Below are 16869 nucleotides of genomic sequence, written 5' to 3' on the forward strand. Positions count from 1 at the left end.
TGCAACATAGCAGTGCCTATGTTCATATAAACCAGGCTATAAAGACTTAGACTGGCACAGGAGCAAGTTCACAGGCTGAGAAAACAACATGCCCTTTAGGTGGGTTTATTGCAGCAGTGGCACAATAGAAAGACTTCCTGAATTTTTTATAGGAACAACTGGCAGTTTCAACACTTGTTGCCCACATGGGGGTAGCCTGCCACATGTCAGTGTCTGAGGGTAGCAGATATTTCTGTTGCCTCTATGGTAAAAGGGAATCTGAGTTACCATCTGCATAATCTAATCACTAGATTAGAGTGGATAAATCTGAAAGCATGACCTTGGCTTTTGTTGCATCCACATCTTGTTAAAATGTTGTCTCTTCAGCTAGGCACAGTGGCACATGCCCATAATCCCAGCTTCTCAGGAAGCTGAAGCAAGAGGATCTCAAGCTCAAGACCAACCTCAGCAACTTAACAAGACCCTATCTCAAAACAAAACAAAAAAATTTGAAAAGCTGTATGTAGCTCAGTTGTAAAGTGCACCTGGGTATAATCCCCAGTGCAAAATATCTATGTGTGTATTTATACATATATGTTCGTAACTGTTCAGTCCCCTAATTCTGTTTGCAAGACTTTTAGAATCCTTTATCACAAATATTTTCATCTGTAAGATATGTCCATGGCTGCAAAATAAATTGAGAGGAGCTTTTACCTCTTTTCTTGACCCATATGTGTGGGGAGAGCACATGTGGAAGAGAGAGGGAGAAAATAATTTTGCCATGATTTCAGTCTAAAGGAGGGGTCTTGCTGAGGGTGTTTTTAAATAGGACAGTGTGCAGTGGGTGACTCTTTAGTCTGCAGGGCTGAGTGATGATGGCCAACTGGCATCAGGAAGCTGTCACTCATGGGACATGCAGCAGAGCAGACTGATGCGTTTTGACCCTAGACCCAATTGCCAGCCCAAGTGAAGAAGATTGTAAAAGTTTGTAAATACCTTGGGCCAGATCAGGTGATTCTTTTATGAAATGTCCATTTATAATGATATACGCAGCATCTTTCTGAGGGATTAAATGGAAGAGTTTGTGTACTTGGATCTTAGATGATCTTTTGCTTATATTAATAATGCCTTCATTAATTGTCACACCTTTTGTTGCCTGTTACAAGATATAAGTGAAAGTTTGTGGTGTAAGCTGTGGTAATTAAAGGATCAGGGCCTCTGTTTGCTCTGTGGCCTGCTGTGGCCTGCGGTGAAGAGGAAGTCTGAGCAGAGTGCGTATCACCTTAAGGAGCCACTACGTCCCTTCCTTATGTGCTTCCAGAAGCTAACAGACTAGAAGGCAAACCTCACTGCAGTTTCATTTCTGTTTGTGTTTCAGACACCAAAGGCTCTATTCCCTGCTGGACAGGTTCCGTCTGTCCACTGTACAAGACTCTCTTAGCCCCTTGCCCCCAGTCACCTCGCACCCCTTAGACGGGGATGGACACATGCCATTGGAAACAGTGAGTCCAGACAAAGTAAGTGTCTATGTCCTTATGTAGTGCTCTTGCACACGGAGGCACTGACACCTCTGTTTACCTGTGTCAAGTGTAAAGTGTTCAGGGGCTCAGTGTATGCAGGTCATGCTGATGCTTGGCCTTGGCAGCTCTGATCGGGGACTGGGGTGGAGACATTTGGGAACCTTTAAAGCCCTAACGAGAGAGGCTACACTGACATGGGATTCCCCATGGTCGACCGTAGCCTCCCTCCGTGTTCCAACACCTTCTCCTTCCTGTGAATTGACACCAGCCCTGGTGTGTTGTCATTACTTCATCACTCACCTCAGAGTTAGGGACCAACTGGGGACTTGGGAGAGATAAGCTGAGATCTCAAAAACCAGCACCCGAGTGGAGGGAGACGCAGGTTCTGTCCTGCACTCTTAGGCTGTCTTTCTTCTCAGCCCTGGCTGCTGGGGAGAGTTGAGCGAAGCAGATACTCAGTGACGGTTTGTGCAGTGTCAGGGAGTGGGCAGAGGGGAGGGTCGCTAGCCCTCAGTACTTCTGCTGAGTTTGCAAGGACTACTGGAAGTTGTTCAGGTGGAGGGGAGAAGGTGAGTGTCCCAGCAGGAGCAGCAACTGTAAAGGAAAGTGTCCCAGCAGGAGCAGCAACTGTGCTTTGGCAAGCTGCAGACACAGGGTACGCTGGCAGCCCGTGAGGCCAGCCTGGGGCCTAGTGTAACCAAGGCTCAGTCCAGCCCAGGGGAGCAGAAGCCTCTGGGTGCCTGTCTGACCACATTTTTATCTTCCCAGGACTGGTATATTCGCCTTGTCAGGTCCCAGTGTTGGGCCAAGTCAGACACCGCGCTGCTAGAAGGTGCAGAACTAGTGAATCGCATTCCTGCCGAAGACATGAGCAGCTTCATGATGAGCTCGGTGGGCGAGCAGCGGGAAGTGGGAGCTCTCTAGCTTGTGCTTGGTTTCTCTCAACTTCATGCAGCTGACTGACTGCAGCACATAGGGGGCTCTCACCCAGAATGGGACAGTGCTGGGGTGGGCACTCTTCAAGATGGGAGCCAGAGTTTTTTCAGCTAAATTAGAATCAAAGAGGAATGTGGTTTTTAACTTGCCTTACGTGCATTTAAAGGAAATGTGTGTGTCCACAGACTGCAGTCAGGTCATCATTGGTGCCATAATGCTGTGCTATTTGGGAAATTGACCTTTAGTGGTAAAGCTCCCCCCAACTCCACGTAAAAGAGCTACAGTGAAAAATCAACAAAAGACTTGGTCCAAAATCAGTTTACTACAGTTCAATTTATCTTAAAATCCATGCAGTCAAAGCTGATTTACTGAATGATGAATTTGCTTAGTGACCAAATTTATTGGATTTTCCGAATTTGCTAATTGGCCTTTTAACAGCTTTAAAGGTTCTGGCTACAAACTACAAGAATGTTGGGTTTTAGGCACTGCTCATGAAATACATTTTTCTGAATATTAAACTAAGATTGATGTTCTACCTGAATAATTAGACCCCCCCATCCTTAAATGGCTAAAAAGAAATTAATAAAACACACAGTACAAGTTACTGAATGAAATGCTCTTTTTCCAAGCACCACTTGGCATTTCTGTGCCCCTCTACCCTATACAAGCTGCCTTTGCACATCTTTTGCAAACTGCAGGAGTGCTTGGTACTGCACTGATTTCTTGGATGGCACATTAGTCTTGATGTTGTTGTTTTTTATCAATTAAAATTTATACCCTAGCTGAGCACAAAGGCACATGCATGTAATCCCAGTGACTTGGGAGGCTGAGGTAGGAGAGTAGCAAGTTCAAGGCCAGCCTGGGCAACTTAGTGAGGCCCTAAGCAACTTAGTAGGACCATATCTCAGAATAGGGGGGGTGTGGGGGGACAGGAAAAAAAAAAAACTTAAAAAGGTATGGGAACTTAGCTTAGTAGTAAAGTATCCCTAGATTCAATCTCTAGCATCACCCCCTAAAAAATAAATAAATAAAGTACCCCAAAGAGACCAGAAATACATTTTACTGAGCAAAGGTTGAATGGAATTGTTCTTATATTTATAATAGATATATATTCTTAAAGCATTCCTTGTGGTATATTAATCTGTATTATCTCAAAAACACTTGTGTTGACTTTGATTTTTTGTTTTTCTTGCCTAGTTGAAAGCATATAATCTTTGCTATGGTTTGTCTAACCTTCACTGCTCTGATTTCAGGAGTTCAACCTAAACCTGTTGGCTCCATGTTTAAGCCTTGGCATGAGTGAAATTGCTGGTGGCCAGAAGAGTCCCCTTTTCAAAGCAGCCCGGGGAGTGACTCTGGACCATGTGACCAGCATCGTTCAGCGGCTTCCTGCTGTCCATCAAGTCTTCCAGCCCTTCCAGCCTGCAGAGCCCACGGCCTATTTGAATAAACTGAACGATCTATTTGGTAATTTTAAATAAAAACTTGTTTTATTTTTAAAAAGTGTTGCAGGGCCAGCTAAGTGTTTTGCACCAAGCAAGTATACAGACAGCACTGGTGATCTAAAGTCAGCTCAGTTGCAAAGTGTTTGCTTTGCATTTGCAAAGCCTTGGATTTGATCCCCAGTTCCAAAAAAACAAACAGTAACTGGAGGGCTGGGTTGTGGTTCAGTGGTAGAGTGCTTGCCTAGCATGTATAAGGCCCTGGGTTTGATCTCCAGCACCATAAAAAATAAAGGTATTGTGTCTGTCTACAAATAAAAAAATATATATTAAAAAAAATAGCTAGAAAACAGCATCAGTGTTCAATAGCTTTAAAATTTTTTTCTGTGCACTTGCCACTTAGCTTCTTGTGGGTATTAGTCAGTGTCCCAGGTGTTTCAGGAAGACTGGGTGGTCCCTCAGGGAAGTGCACATGCAGAACCACGTGCAGTCATGGGCGTGTTGCAGGTGTGCCACCTGGATGGGACATCTGGAGCGCTTTTCAGACCTCACAGAATTGTTTGGCTGCTTCTGAAAGTGAAGGGCTATGCAGGGTTGCAGCTGCCCATGGAGGTCTCTTGTTTCAGGGGATACTGCATTGTACCAGTCCCTGACCACACTGGCCCGGGCCCTGGCACAGTACTTGGTGGTGATCTCCAAAGTGCCTGTCCATTTGCAACTTCCTTCTGAGAAGGAGAGGGACACGGTAAAGTTCGTGGTGATGACCATGGAGGTAAGAGCAGCTCCAGAATTTGCTGTGGGGAGGGAACGTGACTAGCACTAAGAATGAGGCCGTTCTATTTAAACCAAGAGCTCTGAGCAGTCTGGTTGGCTCCTCCCATCCTCATGAAGTCAGCGCCTATCTTCAGGTCCTGTTTGCCTCACCTCACCAAGTGCCTTCACCCCTCACTGCACTACTTCCCCAGGGACCGTGGAGGTCAGCAAGATGCTTTCTCATCCTTGTGCTGCAGACCTAATGTGTACCTGAATTTTTAACAATTTGGGCAGTGTGTTGCATCTTAAACCAGTCAATAAATCAGGGTGTTTCAGGCATAGGGCAAACATTATCCCCTAAAGTATGTATGCCCTCTGGGCACATTGCCTTTCCATACCACTGCCTATCTCCCTCAGGCACCAGAGATTGGCCATCCTAAGCAAGGAGCTGCCATCTCACACAAGGAAAGGGCTATCCCAACGGGATGCATGCGTCAGTCATGAAGCAGTGAGGAAGTACCACTCTGAGACAGGCTGAGTCAGGTGGTCCACAACACCATCCTTAGCCTAAAGGGAGGCTAAAAAGCAGAAGGAGCTTGCAGTATAGACAGTAGCACCAGGCATACCTGTGCCTCGTGTGTAGGACAGAGCACTACACTAGGTTCTCACACTAACCCTGTGTAATGGGCTCTTTATGCCCAATTCACAGATGAAGAGAGCAAGGCTTGGAGAGGGTCAGGGACTTAGCCAGGCTAGCCCAGCATTTGAATATATGTCCTGCTGTTCCCATAACCCACCCCTTCAACTTAGCTTCATGACTGACAGGTAAGATCTGTGCTGCAGAGGCCCTGGAGAAGAGCCTCTGTCCAGAGATGCCAGGGCCCAGGAGAGGTTGCTAGAGGTGCTCACGGCCCTGAGGGAAAGACATGTGCAGAAAGGTGTGGGTACTCTGGAAGAGGGAGCTAGGAACTTTGAGGGGTAGGCAGGTCAGGATTAAATGTAGGGAGTAGAGGATGGCAGCCTGGGAATAGTTGGGCCAGTTCCGTCCTTCCAAGGTCTTCTGGACTCCTGGCCTCTTGGTGTTTGCTCTGTCTCCCCCCCACCCCCACCCCCAATCATGAATGGCACTGCCTGCCTGAGGCCCTGGAGGCAGGAAGAACCGGGTGGATGTTCTCTGACACATGCTTCCCTTTAGGCCCTGTCGTGGCATCTGATCCACGAGCAGATCCCTCTAAGTCTGGACCTCCAAGCAGGGCTGGACTGCTGCTGCCTGGCCCTGCAGCTACCTGGCCTTTGGAGTGTGATCTCCTCCGCAGAGTTTGTGACCCACGCCTGCTCCCTCATCCACTGCGTGCGATTCCTCCTGGAAGCCAGTGAGTCCATGTCCCAGCAGTGTATCTGCTCTTTAATGTTTTTACTTTGTGCCAACTATTTACATGAGCTAAGTAAGACTTGGGGTGAAGAGGTGGGTCTCTGTCTCTTCACCTCTAGAACCTAAGCATCTACACTAGAATCAACTCAAATTTGCTATTCTAACCATTTTGTTTAGATTTTGGATTTGAAGCTTTCAGAAAAATGCTTCTAAGCTTCACGTGCCTGTGATCTCTGGTCTTAGTGGACCATGTCATGTTTTTAGCCCTAAGTGATTGTAAGATTAGTAAGATTATATTCAAAAGATGATTGTCTCCTGTTAGAGTTGAATGCATATTTCTATATACTGCATTGTAACACTAATATATCGTAAAATAAAAGCAATTCATCCTTTTCAAGGAATAGTATTCTTAACAAGGAGTCATTAGCTAAAATTTTTTAAAAATTGGGCATTACAGTTTACATGTTGGAGGGTGTTTTGAAGTTTTGTATTTTCAAATTAAACGTTATAGAGTGGTGTTTTGATGTTCCATTGTTTAAATTGTTTTCATCTGTGCATTTGTAGTCAACTTGGAAACAGAGATCCAGGGATTAATTTTTAAAAGCCAGGCTTCTTGGGGTTCGATTAATGATGCTTTCAGTAACAGTGAATCATGGACAGTTCGATAAAATCCTTCAGGGCAGAGACGCAGACAGCACAGTGGACTGAAATCTGAGTGTAGGAGCACAAGTCCTTGCACATACACAATCAGCCAGGAGACTGGCAGTTACCTGTGCTGTCGACTGGCATTTTCTATTTGACTAACATCAGTTCTAGAACTTTAGGCCTCATGTGACATAGTCCACCACTGAATTCTTAGAGGGTGCACAGATGTGAAGATTTGAGTAGGAAGGAAGAATAAAAGTGTGTGGAAATCCTTATCTCTTCTGCTGTGATTTTAGTTGCAGTGCAGCCTGGAGACCAGCTTCTTAGTCCAGAAAGCAGGACCACTACTCTGAGGACTGTCAGAGAGGAGGAAGTAGATTCAGACACACAGAGTAAGTCTTAGAACCTGTTTTTGTTGTTGTTGTTGTTTTTTAAACCTGTGTTCCTTTGGGGTCTTGAAATTGGTTCACAAAAGAGACTTGTAAATGGAAAATGTGGACTCTAAAAATGCTTAAACTTGCCCTTGCTCATTCCTGAATTTCAAGGGGGATTGAGTCGTTGCTGTGCACATACTCTTCACTCTTTCCTCTGTCTCAGCCCTGTGCCTCCTCCTCTGGCTGTCTGACCTGTCCAGCCTGAGTTCCCCCCAGTCTACACCCTTTCACACAGCCAGGTTTGCTCCCACCTGAGAATCCCCCATCTCAGCACTGGCATATAACTGCGGTTACTCTGAGCTCTTGAGGGTGGTGACTGCACTTCCTTCTCTTGTGTTCCCAGAGTAAAAACTTGGCCACTTGGCTTCAGGTGGTCAGCAAATGTTAGTTGATTGATAAATGGATCAAGAGGAATACCAAGGAACTTGAATTTAGTGGGCATGCCCATGGAGTTTACTGTGACCCAAGTGTGTTACCGCCATCTTAATTTGGTGGGTTTTTCAAAGAACATTCCTGCTCTCTACAGAGAAGTGTCAAAATTGTCCTCATTTAAAGCTCTCCTGGGTCAGACATGTGCCACAACTTTTCATGTCCCTCTCTCCTGATTCTTGGGCAGCTGTTTTACTGTGACCATGGTAGCAAGGCTGTTGGGGAGGAAAACATTCTGGCCAAGTGACTCCTTGCTCTCCCAGCCTTCAGCTTCTGAGCCCTTTCAGCTCTCATAGTCCAGGAACCAATGGGAATGCCACCTGTGCATCCTGTCCCCCAAGGATGGGAAGATCGGCTTCTGGGCCACTCTTCCTGGACTGCCAGGTGTCCTATTCCTGCTCCCTGCTGCAGAAGCAGGCCTTGTGCGATGGACACAGTGGTTCCTAGTTACAGAGCCTCACCGCTGGTTCCCCATGTGGGGTTTTGTAATTGCATAATGACCCAGAAGCAGTGCTGGGTCAAAACCAGCCAAACTCTTCTCTGTTTTTTTGTCTTAAACTCTGGTTCCTGTGGCCTTTGTGATTGCAGGGTTTGTCATTGCGCCTGAGAAGGGGGAGGTACCCGCCTCTCCAGCTTGGCTCTTTTCTGGCAGAGCAGCAGCACAGGCCACTTCCTCTGTGCTTTTGCAGTGAGGCTATAAGATAAGACTGGGGAATTCAGCCATGTAGAGTACCTGGAGCAGCCACAGCCCTGTTGTGAGTGCTCAGCCGATATCTCCGTGATTTCCGTGACAGTTTGAATTCCCACAGTGGTGCAGACTTTCCAGAGCCCAGTCAGAGCTAGCAGACTCCGAGGCTGATGCATGGTTAGTTTGGGTTAATATAATTGTGTACATTCTCCATGGCCCTCTTTAGGAGGGTTCATTTAATCCCAGCCAGAGAAGGAAGCTAAGTTTTTTATCACCCCCACAGTTTGATACTTCTTGAAGATTGTCCAGTAAATATTAATGCCAGCCTCATTTCTTATTTCTTAAGGCCAATAAAACCTTTTTTTTTTTTTGTATCAGGAAGTTGCCTAAATTTGATTGTAATGGGCCATGGGTAATATTCATCTTGTACACATTTATCAACTTAACAAAACACTTTTTAGTCCTACACTTTATGTCAGACTCAAGGTAAATGTGAACCGTCTCTGCCCCCAGGTCTTGGCAGCTGCCTGAGGTTCTTACCTGAGGTCAGAAACTTTCCTCAGCACTTTGCCTCTGGCGTTCCTATAGGAACTCACCCCATCCATGCAGCAGACTTGATCATAGCATGGTTCTTGGCAGCCTTGCTAGGGACATCACATCACACCCATGTCCCGCATGGGCTGTGGAAATGGGGTTTCCTTTGATGGAACTGGCTGAGAAATAAAAGCTAAGAGAAATTAAACGGCAAAAAAAAAAAACACTACAAAACACAAAGTAATTTCAAGAGTTGGGGCAGGACGGGCAAGCCAGTCAGACAGGTCGAGCTTCTAGACTATGGCAAAATGGAGTTTGTGCCTGCTTTATTTATATTGGGAAACATCAAAGGCCTTCCATAGAATGTTCTTCACCAAAAAGGTTAAAGGTGGGCTGTTCAGTTCCTAACAGGCCACACCCACCTCTGGAGGGATCTTCCTAGCAAAGCAGAGGTAAAGGTCACGTGCACTAGGCAGTCTATTGCTGTGGGAGAGCCAAGGTTTGCAGTGCCAACCCAAATCTCCCTGGCTGCAATATTGAGAGAAGACCCTCATGTAACTCATGGGTGGCTTCCCGCAGTCACAGGTCCTGCGAAAGCCAGAGGGCAGGGGAATTGTTCTGAGGGAAGTCAAAGCTGAGCAGCCACGTGGTGGCTTTAGATGTTGCAAGCCAGTGCAGGAAGGCTGGGGACATGGCAGGACTGAGGTTCAGACGCATTGCCATGGTCCTGGTGGGAATGGAGAGCATTGCGTGGTTGAGAAACATGTTAAAGAGGTAGAACCTATAAGCCTTCGGCAATTGACTCAAAGTCCAGGTGGTCTGAGCAGCGCTGCTCGGCTTGCAACTCATCCATGGGGCACACAGGGAAGGGTGGCAGAGTCAGAGTGTGTTTTAACGGAGTCCTTTCTTGACCACGTCACCTGTGTAGATCCCAAGTATATCACCACAGCCTGTGAGATGGTGGCGGAGATGGTGGAGTCCCTGCAGTCAGTGCTGGCCCTGGGCCACCAGAGGAACAGCAGCGTGCCAGCATTTCTCACCGCAGTACTCAAGAATATTGTGGTCAGCCTGGCCCGCTTGCCCCTGGTCAACAGCTACACACGCGTGCCCCCCTTGGTGAGTTTGGCTGTGCCTTTGCCAAAGACAAAAGTAGAGTGCGCAGGCAGCCCTGGGGCCCAGGCCTTCGGAGGTTGGGCATGGACATCTCTGGCACTCCCTTGCAAAGGCCAGAGTGTCTCACTGAGTGTGGTTGTGACGCTCTGTTGTCCTTGGACGTAGTGCACATAGCAGTTGTTAGTAGAAGCACTGGGTTTCCTGAGATGGCTGAGGCGCCATCTCATTAGACAGGCTCTCTGCCCCCTGATTGACAGTCATCCCTGGAGCTGTGTATGCACTTGGCACTGTCACAGCTGAGGTCCTGCCTTGGAAGTGCCTTTGGAACCCATTTAAAATGTGCTTCGGTCTGGGGCTGTGGCTCAGTGGTAGAGTGCTTGCCTAGCACATGTGAGACACTGGGTCTGATCCTCAACACCACATAAAAGAGATAAATAAATAAAATAAAGGTATTGTGTTTATCTGCAACTAAAAAAATTGTAGATGAACTATTTATTTATTTGATCCTGGAGGATCAAACCCAGTGCCTCACACGTGCTAAGCAAGCACTTTGCCACTGAGCCACATCCCCAGCCTTAAAATTAAAAAAAAAAAAAAAAACTAGTGAAATAAAATGGATATGCTCAAAAGGGACTCTTATTGCAGGTGGTAGAATGAGGTTAGCATGACAGGGATAGTTGGTGGCAGCTGAACTGACCCCTCCCCAGTGAGATTGCATCAGCAGGACCTGCTGTCATCAAGCAGGAGAGAAAGGCCAGAGCCCAGAGCCAAGGGAGGTCCTTGTTTCTGCCTTGAGAAGGCCCATAGCTGCCTCTGGGGGCATAGCTTCTGCATGGGCGTGCTAGCCCTGGGGACACTGGCACCAAGAAAATGGTATGTGTTGGACTTTGAGGGATGCTGTGGAGGGTGAAGGTGTTTGGAGGATCCGTTCTGTGAGTGAGTGGTGCTACCTGGCGGTTTGGAAGCACTTGGGCATCCAGGAAAAATGCAGGAGAAGCAGCTATGGTGGCTGTGCAGGGTCAGCCCCAGCCCCCTCATGCAAGCAGCCCTCCTGGGATTGTGGGCGTGTGATTCTGAAGTAGTGCTGTTCCTTTAGAGGGATGGAATAGGAAGTCACAGTCCAGAGGTCATCCACCCACCAGGCACTGCACTGCAGTTAAAACTCCAGCAAGAGCTTTTGTCCACTCCCTGAAAAGTCCTGGTCAGGGTGCAGCTAGAGCAGGTGCCACAAGACCCCTCTCTGGACATGCTCCCAGGAGGGCTTTCTAGTATTCACATGGTTTGGCTGGCCGAGTCAGAGCCCTCTCTGCCCTCACACCAATGGGCTAAGGGGAGAGATGTGGAGTGGGCTTTGGTGTGGGGCTCCGTTGAGTCCTCTGCGGCTGAATTGGTCCTGCTGCTGGGACAGCATTGGGTCTGCTTCAGGGATTCCTCTGTGGAGTGCTTGTCCAAGCACCTAAGGACAAAAAGCAGGACTTCCTGAGTTTACTGAGATGGGCGGTGTGGTGGTTTTGTGCCTGTTGCTAATACATATTCATAGGAGGCAGGACTTTATTAATGTTGCTCGTACTCTCACCTGTCTAACATACCTGGGTGTGGGGTCCCTCTGATGTCCAACCAGCACAACCAGCATCTCCAACAGGGAACATGACTGTGGCATGCACCAGCCAGGCGGGGTGTGCAGGCAGTGGCACGGACAGTGGTGGGCCTGGTCCAGGGAGGGCAGGGTGGAGTGGGAATGGGAGGCACATTTGGTGCAGAGGGGTCCTGGGGCGAGGGGATGAGAGCTCCTCTGGGGAAGGCCATGGGCCCACTCTGGGAAGGTCTGGTGGGCTTAGCTGGGAGGCTCTGGAAGAAGCAGTGCTGCTCTGCTCCTCTGCGTGCCGTCCTGCTGGGCTGGTGAGGCTCTTTCCTCTCATCTTCTCAGGTGTGGAAACTTGGATGGTCGCCCCAGCCAGGAGGGGACTTTGGCACAGTGTTCCCCGAGATCCCAGTGGAGTTCCTGCAGGAGAAGGAGGTCTTCAAAGAGTTCATCTACCGCATCAACACTCTCGGTACCCCACGCCTTGCCCTGAGGGCCCAGATAGCTGGGGAGACCCAGGCACCAGGGTTAGGGTCTTCTCACTTGATGTCAGAAAGACTCGGGGTGACAATGACAGACACCTCTGTAGAAACCCTTGGCGGTGTATGCAGAGCTTCCTGCTCTGGTGAGGAGTTGTGGATGGGAGTGCGGTGCCAGGTTCTGGGTGCCGGGCTTGCTGGCAGCCAGGGTAGGTAGGTGTGCACGTGGTGGGTGACAAACAGGAGGCCTTGTTCTGTCCTGGTGGTGTGCACTCAGGCCAGTGGTGGCAATGATTTTCTCAGGATGTTTTCTCATGCCCATTGGTTTGATCTTGTGTTCTCATCGATGTCATTTCCTTGTGTATAGAACCAACAGCTGAGGAATGTGATGGGCTAATAAGTCTCTGGTCCTGACCTTCCCCAGGATCCAGGATGGTTAACTGGAGGGAAGGTAGACTTGGAGTTGGCTGGCCCTGGCCACTCTGCTAATCCTCCTGGCTGCTCAGTGTGAGGCAGGTTATTTATCTTAACCTCTAGGACCCTCTGTTTTGTCATCTGTAAAATGGGGTTATGCCTATTCCATGAAATTGTTGCAAGTGTAGAAATTAATAAGAAACTGCTCTGTCAGAGCATCTCAGGCAGTGGTAGCGTTAGTAGTTCTGTCAGGACTCTTGTCTGCTTTCTGAAGAGCACAGTTGCTCTGTTTTTCCCGTTTTGTGGATGGAATTACCGCCTGGTGGTGTGGGTATAGTCAGGAAATCAGGACTGTGCCTCCCATGGCATTTCCTGGAAAGCTCCCAGCTTGTCCTGGGTCCCTGCCTTCACCGTCAGACCTGACCCCTCCACTCCTCAGTCCCTCTGGTTCCTGCAGACTTGGTGCTTGTTCTGATTCCAGAAGGTTCTGGCAGGAGACACCTCACCATGATCTGCCCTTCACACAGCTAGAGAGTCATCACCCTGTTCTCAGGGAAACGGGAGTCACCTGCTGTCACGGAGCTTTTCTTCCTCACTTTCCTTAAAGGCTAATCTCAGGCAGCCTCCCCTGCCCCTTTCCCAGTGCCAGCTTCTGGTCCTCCTGGGCGGCCACACCCAGAGCACCCATCAGATCCACGGGACCAGGCCAGCTCTGTCATTTTTCCAGGGAACCTGCCTTTGCTGTATGCACATGGTTGTCAGGGCACAAGTGTCCCACATGCCAGGTTTGCCAAGGAGGGCCTGGTGGTCGGTTCTCCAGTTGTCCTTCTCTCCCTACCTGGCACCTGTGCACTTCAGGCAAGGGCTGTGGCTCTCCTAAGGACACAGTGGCAAACAGTCCCAGAATCAGCCATTTGTTGGATTAGGCTGTGTGTCACTGGTGGGTGAGGCCAGACAACAGCCTCTCTGATGGGTTCTGCTGGGTGCTAGGGTGTGCCCGACCACCACGGGCTTTTCTGATCCATCTTCTACACACAAAAAAAACAGTTGCTGTAACTCAGCCTTAACAGCTTTATTGAGACAGAATTTACACACCGAGTTGAAGATCTGTGGGTCTGTCTGCAGCAGCGTGGCCATCTGCACCTCCTCAGTCAGACTGGAGAAGAGAACGCCTGGGGAGCAGAAGTGGCCAGCCCACTCAAGCATGACCTACCTGGACGATCCTTCACTTTCACTCCCCCCACGTGGGGGTTTGGGGTGGAGAGGGCTCCGGGGCCTGAGTGTGGCCTGGGGTCCTCGCCTAGAGTTTGATTTTAGACAGCCTAGCTGACTTCTGTGTGCTGGAGTGTTCTTGTTGGTAAAATGGGGGAAAAAAAACATTTTCTACCTTGTAGAATTATCTGAGGAGTTTTAAAAAGTTACTGTATGTGCCTGTCAAGGTTAGTGCTGTTATCCGCGTAACCCTCCACACGTGTGAGAAGTGGGTGACGCTGTCTAAAGTAGCACTTGCATTCCCAGGGTGGACCAGTCGTACACAGTTTGAAGAAACTTGGGCTACCCTCCTTGGTGTCCTGGTGACCCAGCCCCTTGTGATGGAACAGGAAGAGAGCCCACCAGAGGTAAGGCTGCCGTGACTGAGGGGCTGCAGGTGTAGCCGCTCCTCACTGTCTGGTGTGGACAGATGTTCCAGAGCAAGAGCACATCTCCCCAAGGTGCGAGATCCATGGCCGCTATGGCTGGTGCCTTTTATTACAGTGCATTCCACATAAAGGGTCAGTAAGATTGTGTCCTTTAGTGGAAGTATCTTCGAGTTCTGTTTATTTATCAATATCCAGAGGAGTACAAGTTGAATTAAAATGAAATAAGGTACTTAATCTAGGCCCTATGCATGCACCTGGTTTCTTTTTCTAATTATTCTGCAGAGGTTGTGTTCAGCTTTTGGAAGGTGAATTTCGTTAGCTTCCTGTGACATGGATAACAGCCATGCTGTGGTAAAACAGAACCTGAGGGATGACGATCATGGGTGTGACCCTTGGTTCTGGAGGAAGATGTGCTATGAGCTTGCAGAAAGGATAGTTCAGGTTCATCTCTAGACGCTAACAGGTTGTCTTATGAAGTGCCCCTAAAAGTAGTGAGGGCCTTTAAGGAAAGTTTCTTTTAAAAAAATTCGTATTTGGAGTTTTGTGCTCATAGGAGACCTTACTTTGAAAAATAGACATTTGTCCATTAGTTTATTCCAAGGCACAGATTTATGGAGGTGCTGCCCCCTGCCAGGTGAACTTCGTAAGACAACAGATCCTGGCTGGGGGGGAGCCATTTCCCTCCACTCCTCCCTCCTAGGCCATGTGGCCTGCAGACAGTGTGTGAAGTAGAGGCAGAGTTGGTTGTGGTGTCTCACTGTCCCATTGTTGATGTGTGGACTGTCCATCCATCCAGGAGGACACAGAAAGGACCCAGATCCACGTCCTGGCTGTGCAGGCCATCACCTCCCTGGTGCTCAGTGCAATGACTGTGCCTGTCGCTGGCAACCCAGCTGTGAGCTGCTTGGAGCAGCAGCCCCGGAACAAGCCCCTGAAGGCTCTTGATACCAGGTTTGCCTGAGTTCTCATGTGTCCTGTATCCCACTGTGGGGGACAGTGAGGTACCCCTTCCTCAGGGACCATCAGTCTTCCCCAGCTCTTTTCTTTGTTGCTGGAATTGAAACAACTTTGCATGTGGACCTGGCACAAGTAAGCAGATCCAAATAATTTCTTGCCCAGCAACAAGTTCAAAATTTGACCTGGAATTATGGGGGCCTTTGGGATGTTTAAGGGCAATGTCTGGCAAGACAGGAATGAGCCCCTGCCTAAAGGTATACGGACAGGAATGACTTATCAAGTGGGCTCACTTGCTCCTGTGCTGTTTCTGAAAGCAAAGTGGAGAGGAGGTCCTAGGGGTTTTAACCTGTAGGATTCTGAAGGACGCAAGATGGTTGGTGTTTGGGGTTTTTTTTTTGGGGGGGGGGTACTGGGTTTGAACCCAGTTGCTGAGATGCATCCCTAGCCTTTTTTTATTTTGAAACAGGTCTAAGTTGCAGAGGCTGGCTTGAACTTGACATCCTTCTGCCTCAGCCTCCTGAGTTGCTGGGATTCCAGGCGTGCACCAGCAGCAAAATGTTCTTTACTTTTGTCTAAACTTTAGGTTTGGAAGGAAGTTGAGCATGATCAGAGGGATTGTGGAGCAGGAGATTCAAGCAATGGTGTCCAAGAGAGAGAATATCGCCACCCATCACCCATACCAGGCCTGGGATCCTGTCCCTTCTCTGTCACCAGCTACTACAGGTATAGGAGAGGGGCGTCAAGCTAGGACTAGAGTGAGAGTGACCTGCACTTCAGCATGCCTCCCGTGCTGTATGCTGAGTGTGCTGCATGCACTTGCAAGTAGGAGTCTTGTTCAAGCCCAGGAGAGTTTCAGTCTTAAGGAAATAATGAAATCTAGAAGAGAACTGGAAGCATCATCTCTTGCCATTTGAGTTGTGGGAAGCCAAGAGTTCTCAAGGCTGGAAGACTGGCAGCTTGCATAAAATTTAAAAGCCAAATTAGCTGGTCGCATTTAAAAAATCAGTAGTTATGTCTGACTGATCCATATCTCCAGCTCCTCATGAGAAACCCAATGTGTAGGAGAGTGTGTTCCTGCTGCCCCATGGCTGGTTTCCCTGGTCTCAGTGCCCCACTGTCCCGGGCTCTGTGCTGTGCTCCTCAGACATACACTCCACCTCGGCCTGCCAGTGACAAACACTGTAGTAGTTTGTCATCGTGGCTTAAAGGAGAGGAGAGGTTTGGGGGTTTGTTGTTGTTTTCAGTTTGTTTTGTCTTGTTGTTAATGCCTGGTTTTGTTGAACAAGCAGTACTTTAGCTTTGCAGTCCCTTCATATGTTAGTCAGAGCTGTAAGTACCTTGAAGGCTTTATTTAGAAGTGGCAGAAGAGAGCAGGTCCTGGGAGAGGTGGCCCCAGGAGTGGAGGAGAAGCATATGCTTCTGGAGGAAAACAGGTTGCACCATGGAGAGGCTGTGAGACACAGAGCTGGCCTGGGATTAGCTAGGGCAGTACTATGTATTACAGAGAAAAAGCCATACTCCAGTTTGCCCCTAGCCTGCCAGCTTATAAATGACAGGGCTGTCCTGACAGTGACTTGGGTGGCACCTGCACGGGCAGCAGTGGAGTTAGCACCAAGTGGCCCTGCAGCCTGCACTGCCTGGTGTTCCCACGCGGTTGCTTCACAGGTGCCCTCATCAGCCATGACAAGCTGCTGCTGCAGATCAACCCCGAGCGAGAGCTGGGCAACATGAGCTACAAGCTGGGCCAGGTGCGTCCCGTGTCCCCCACTCCTTACAGTCTCTTCGGCTTCCCTTGGATTCGGGCACACCCCCAGGGAAAAGTTCAGTACTTTTCCTAAATGGATGGAGCTTTTCCTTTGGTTTCTATTTACATTCTTTGCTCTGAGATGTTTTAAGATGCGTTGCTTAATTACAGCATGCGTGTAAAGCTACAGTGTGGGGGGGGAGGGCTG

The 16869-nt window shown here is 48.7% G+C and overlaps 1 protein-coding gene across 3 annotated transcripts in view; it reads left to right on the top strand.

Moving 5' to 3' along the window:
• The window catches only part of Htt (huntingtin), a 136503-nt gene that overhangs the window by 104664 nt on the left and 14970 nt on the right, over positions 1-16869 (top strand). For all 3 annotated transcript variants that reach the window (XM_048784077.1, XM_015481901.2, XM_048784076.1), the window contains 12 exons: positions 1358-1496; positions 2268-2390; positions 3689-3902; positions 4504-4649; positions 5826-6003; positions 6944-7039; positions 9661-9848; positions 11773-11899; positions 13839-13939; positions 14757-14911; positions 15501-15640; positions 16583-16665. In XM_048784077.1, coding sequence (XP_048640034.1) covers positions 1358-1496; positions 2268-2390; positions 3689-3902; positions 4504-4649; positions 5826-6003; positions 6944-7039; positions 9661-9848; positions 11773-11899; positions 13839-13939; positions 14757-14911; positions 15501-15640; positions 16583-16665 — 1690 coding nt within the window. The remainder of the gene's footprint in view (positions 1-1357; positions 1497-2267; positions 2391-3688; positions 3903-4503; positions 4650-5825; positions 6004-6943; positions 7040-9660; positions 9849-11772; positions 11900-13838; positions 13940-14756; positions 14912-15500; positions 15641-16582; positions 16666-16869) is intronic.

Source organism: Marmota marmota, unplaced genomic scaffold, assembly GCF_001458135.2.
Source record: "Marmota marmota marmota unplaced genomic scaffold, marMar, whole genome shotgun sequence".
Taxonomy (NCBI): Eukaryota; Metazoa; Chordata; class Mammalia; order Rodentia; family Sciuridae; genus Marmota; species Marmota marmota.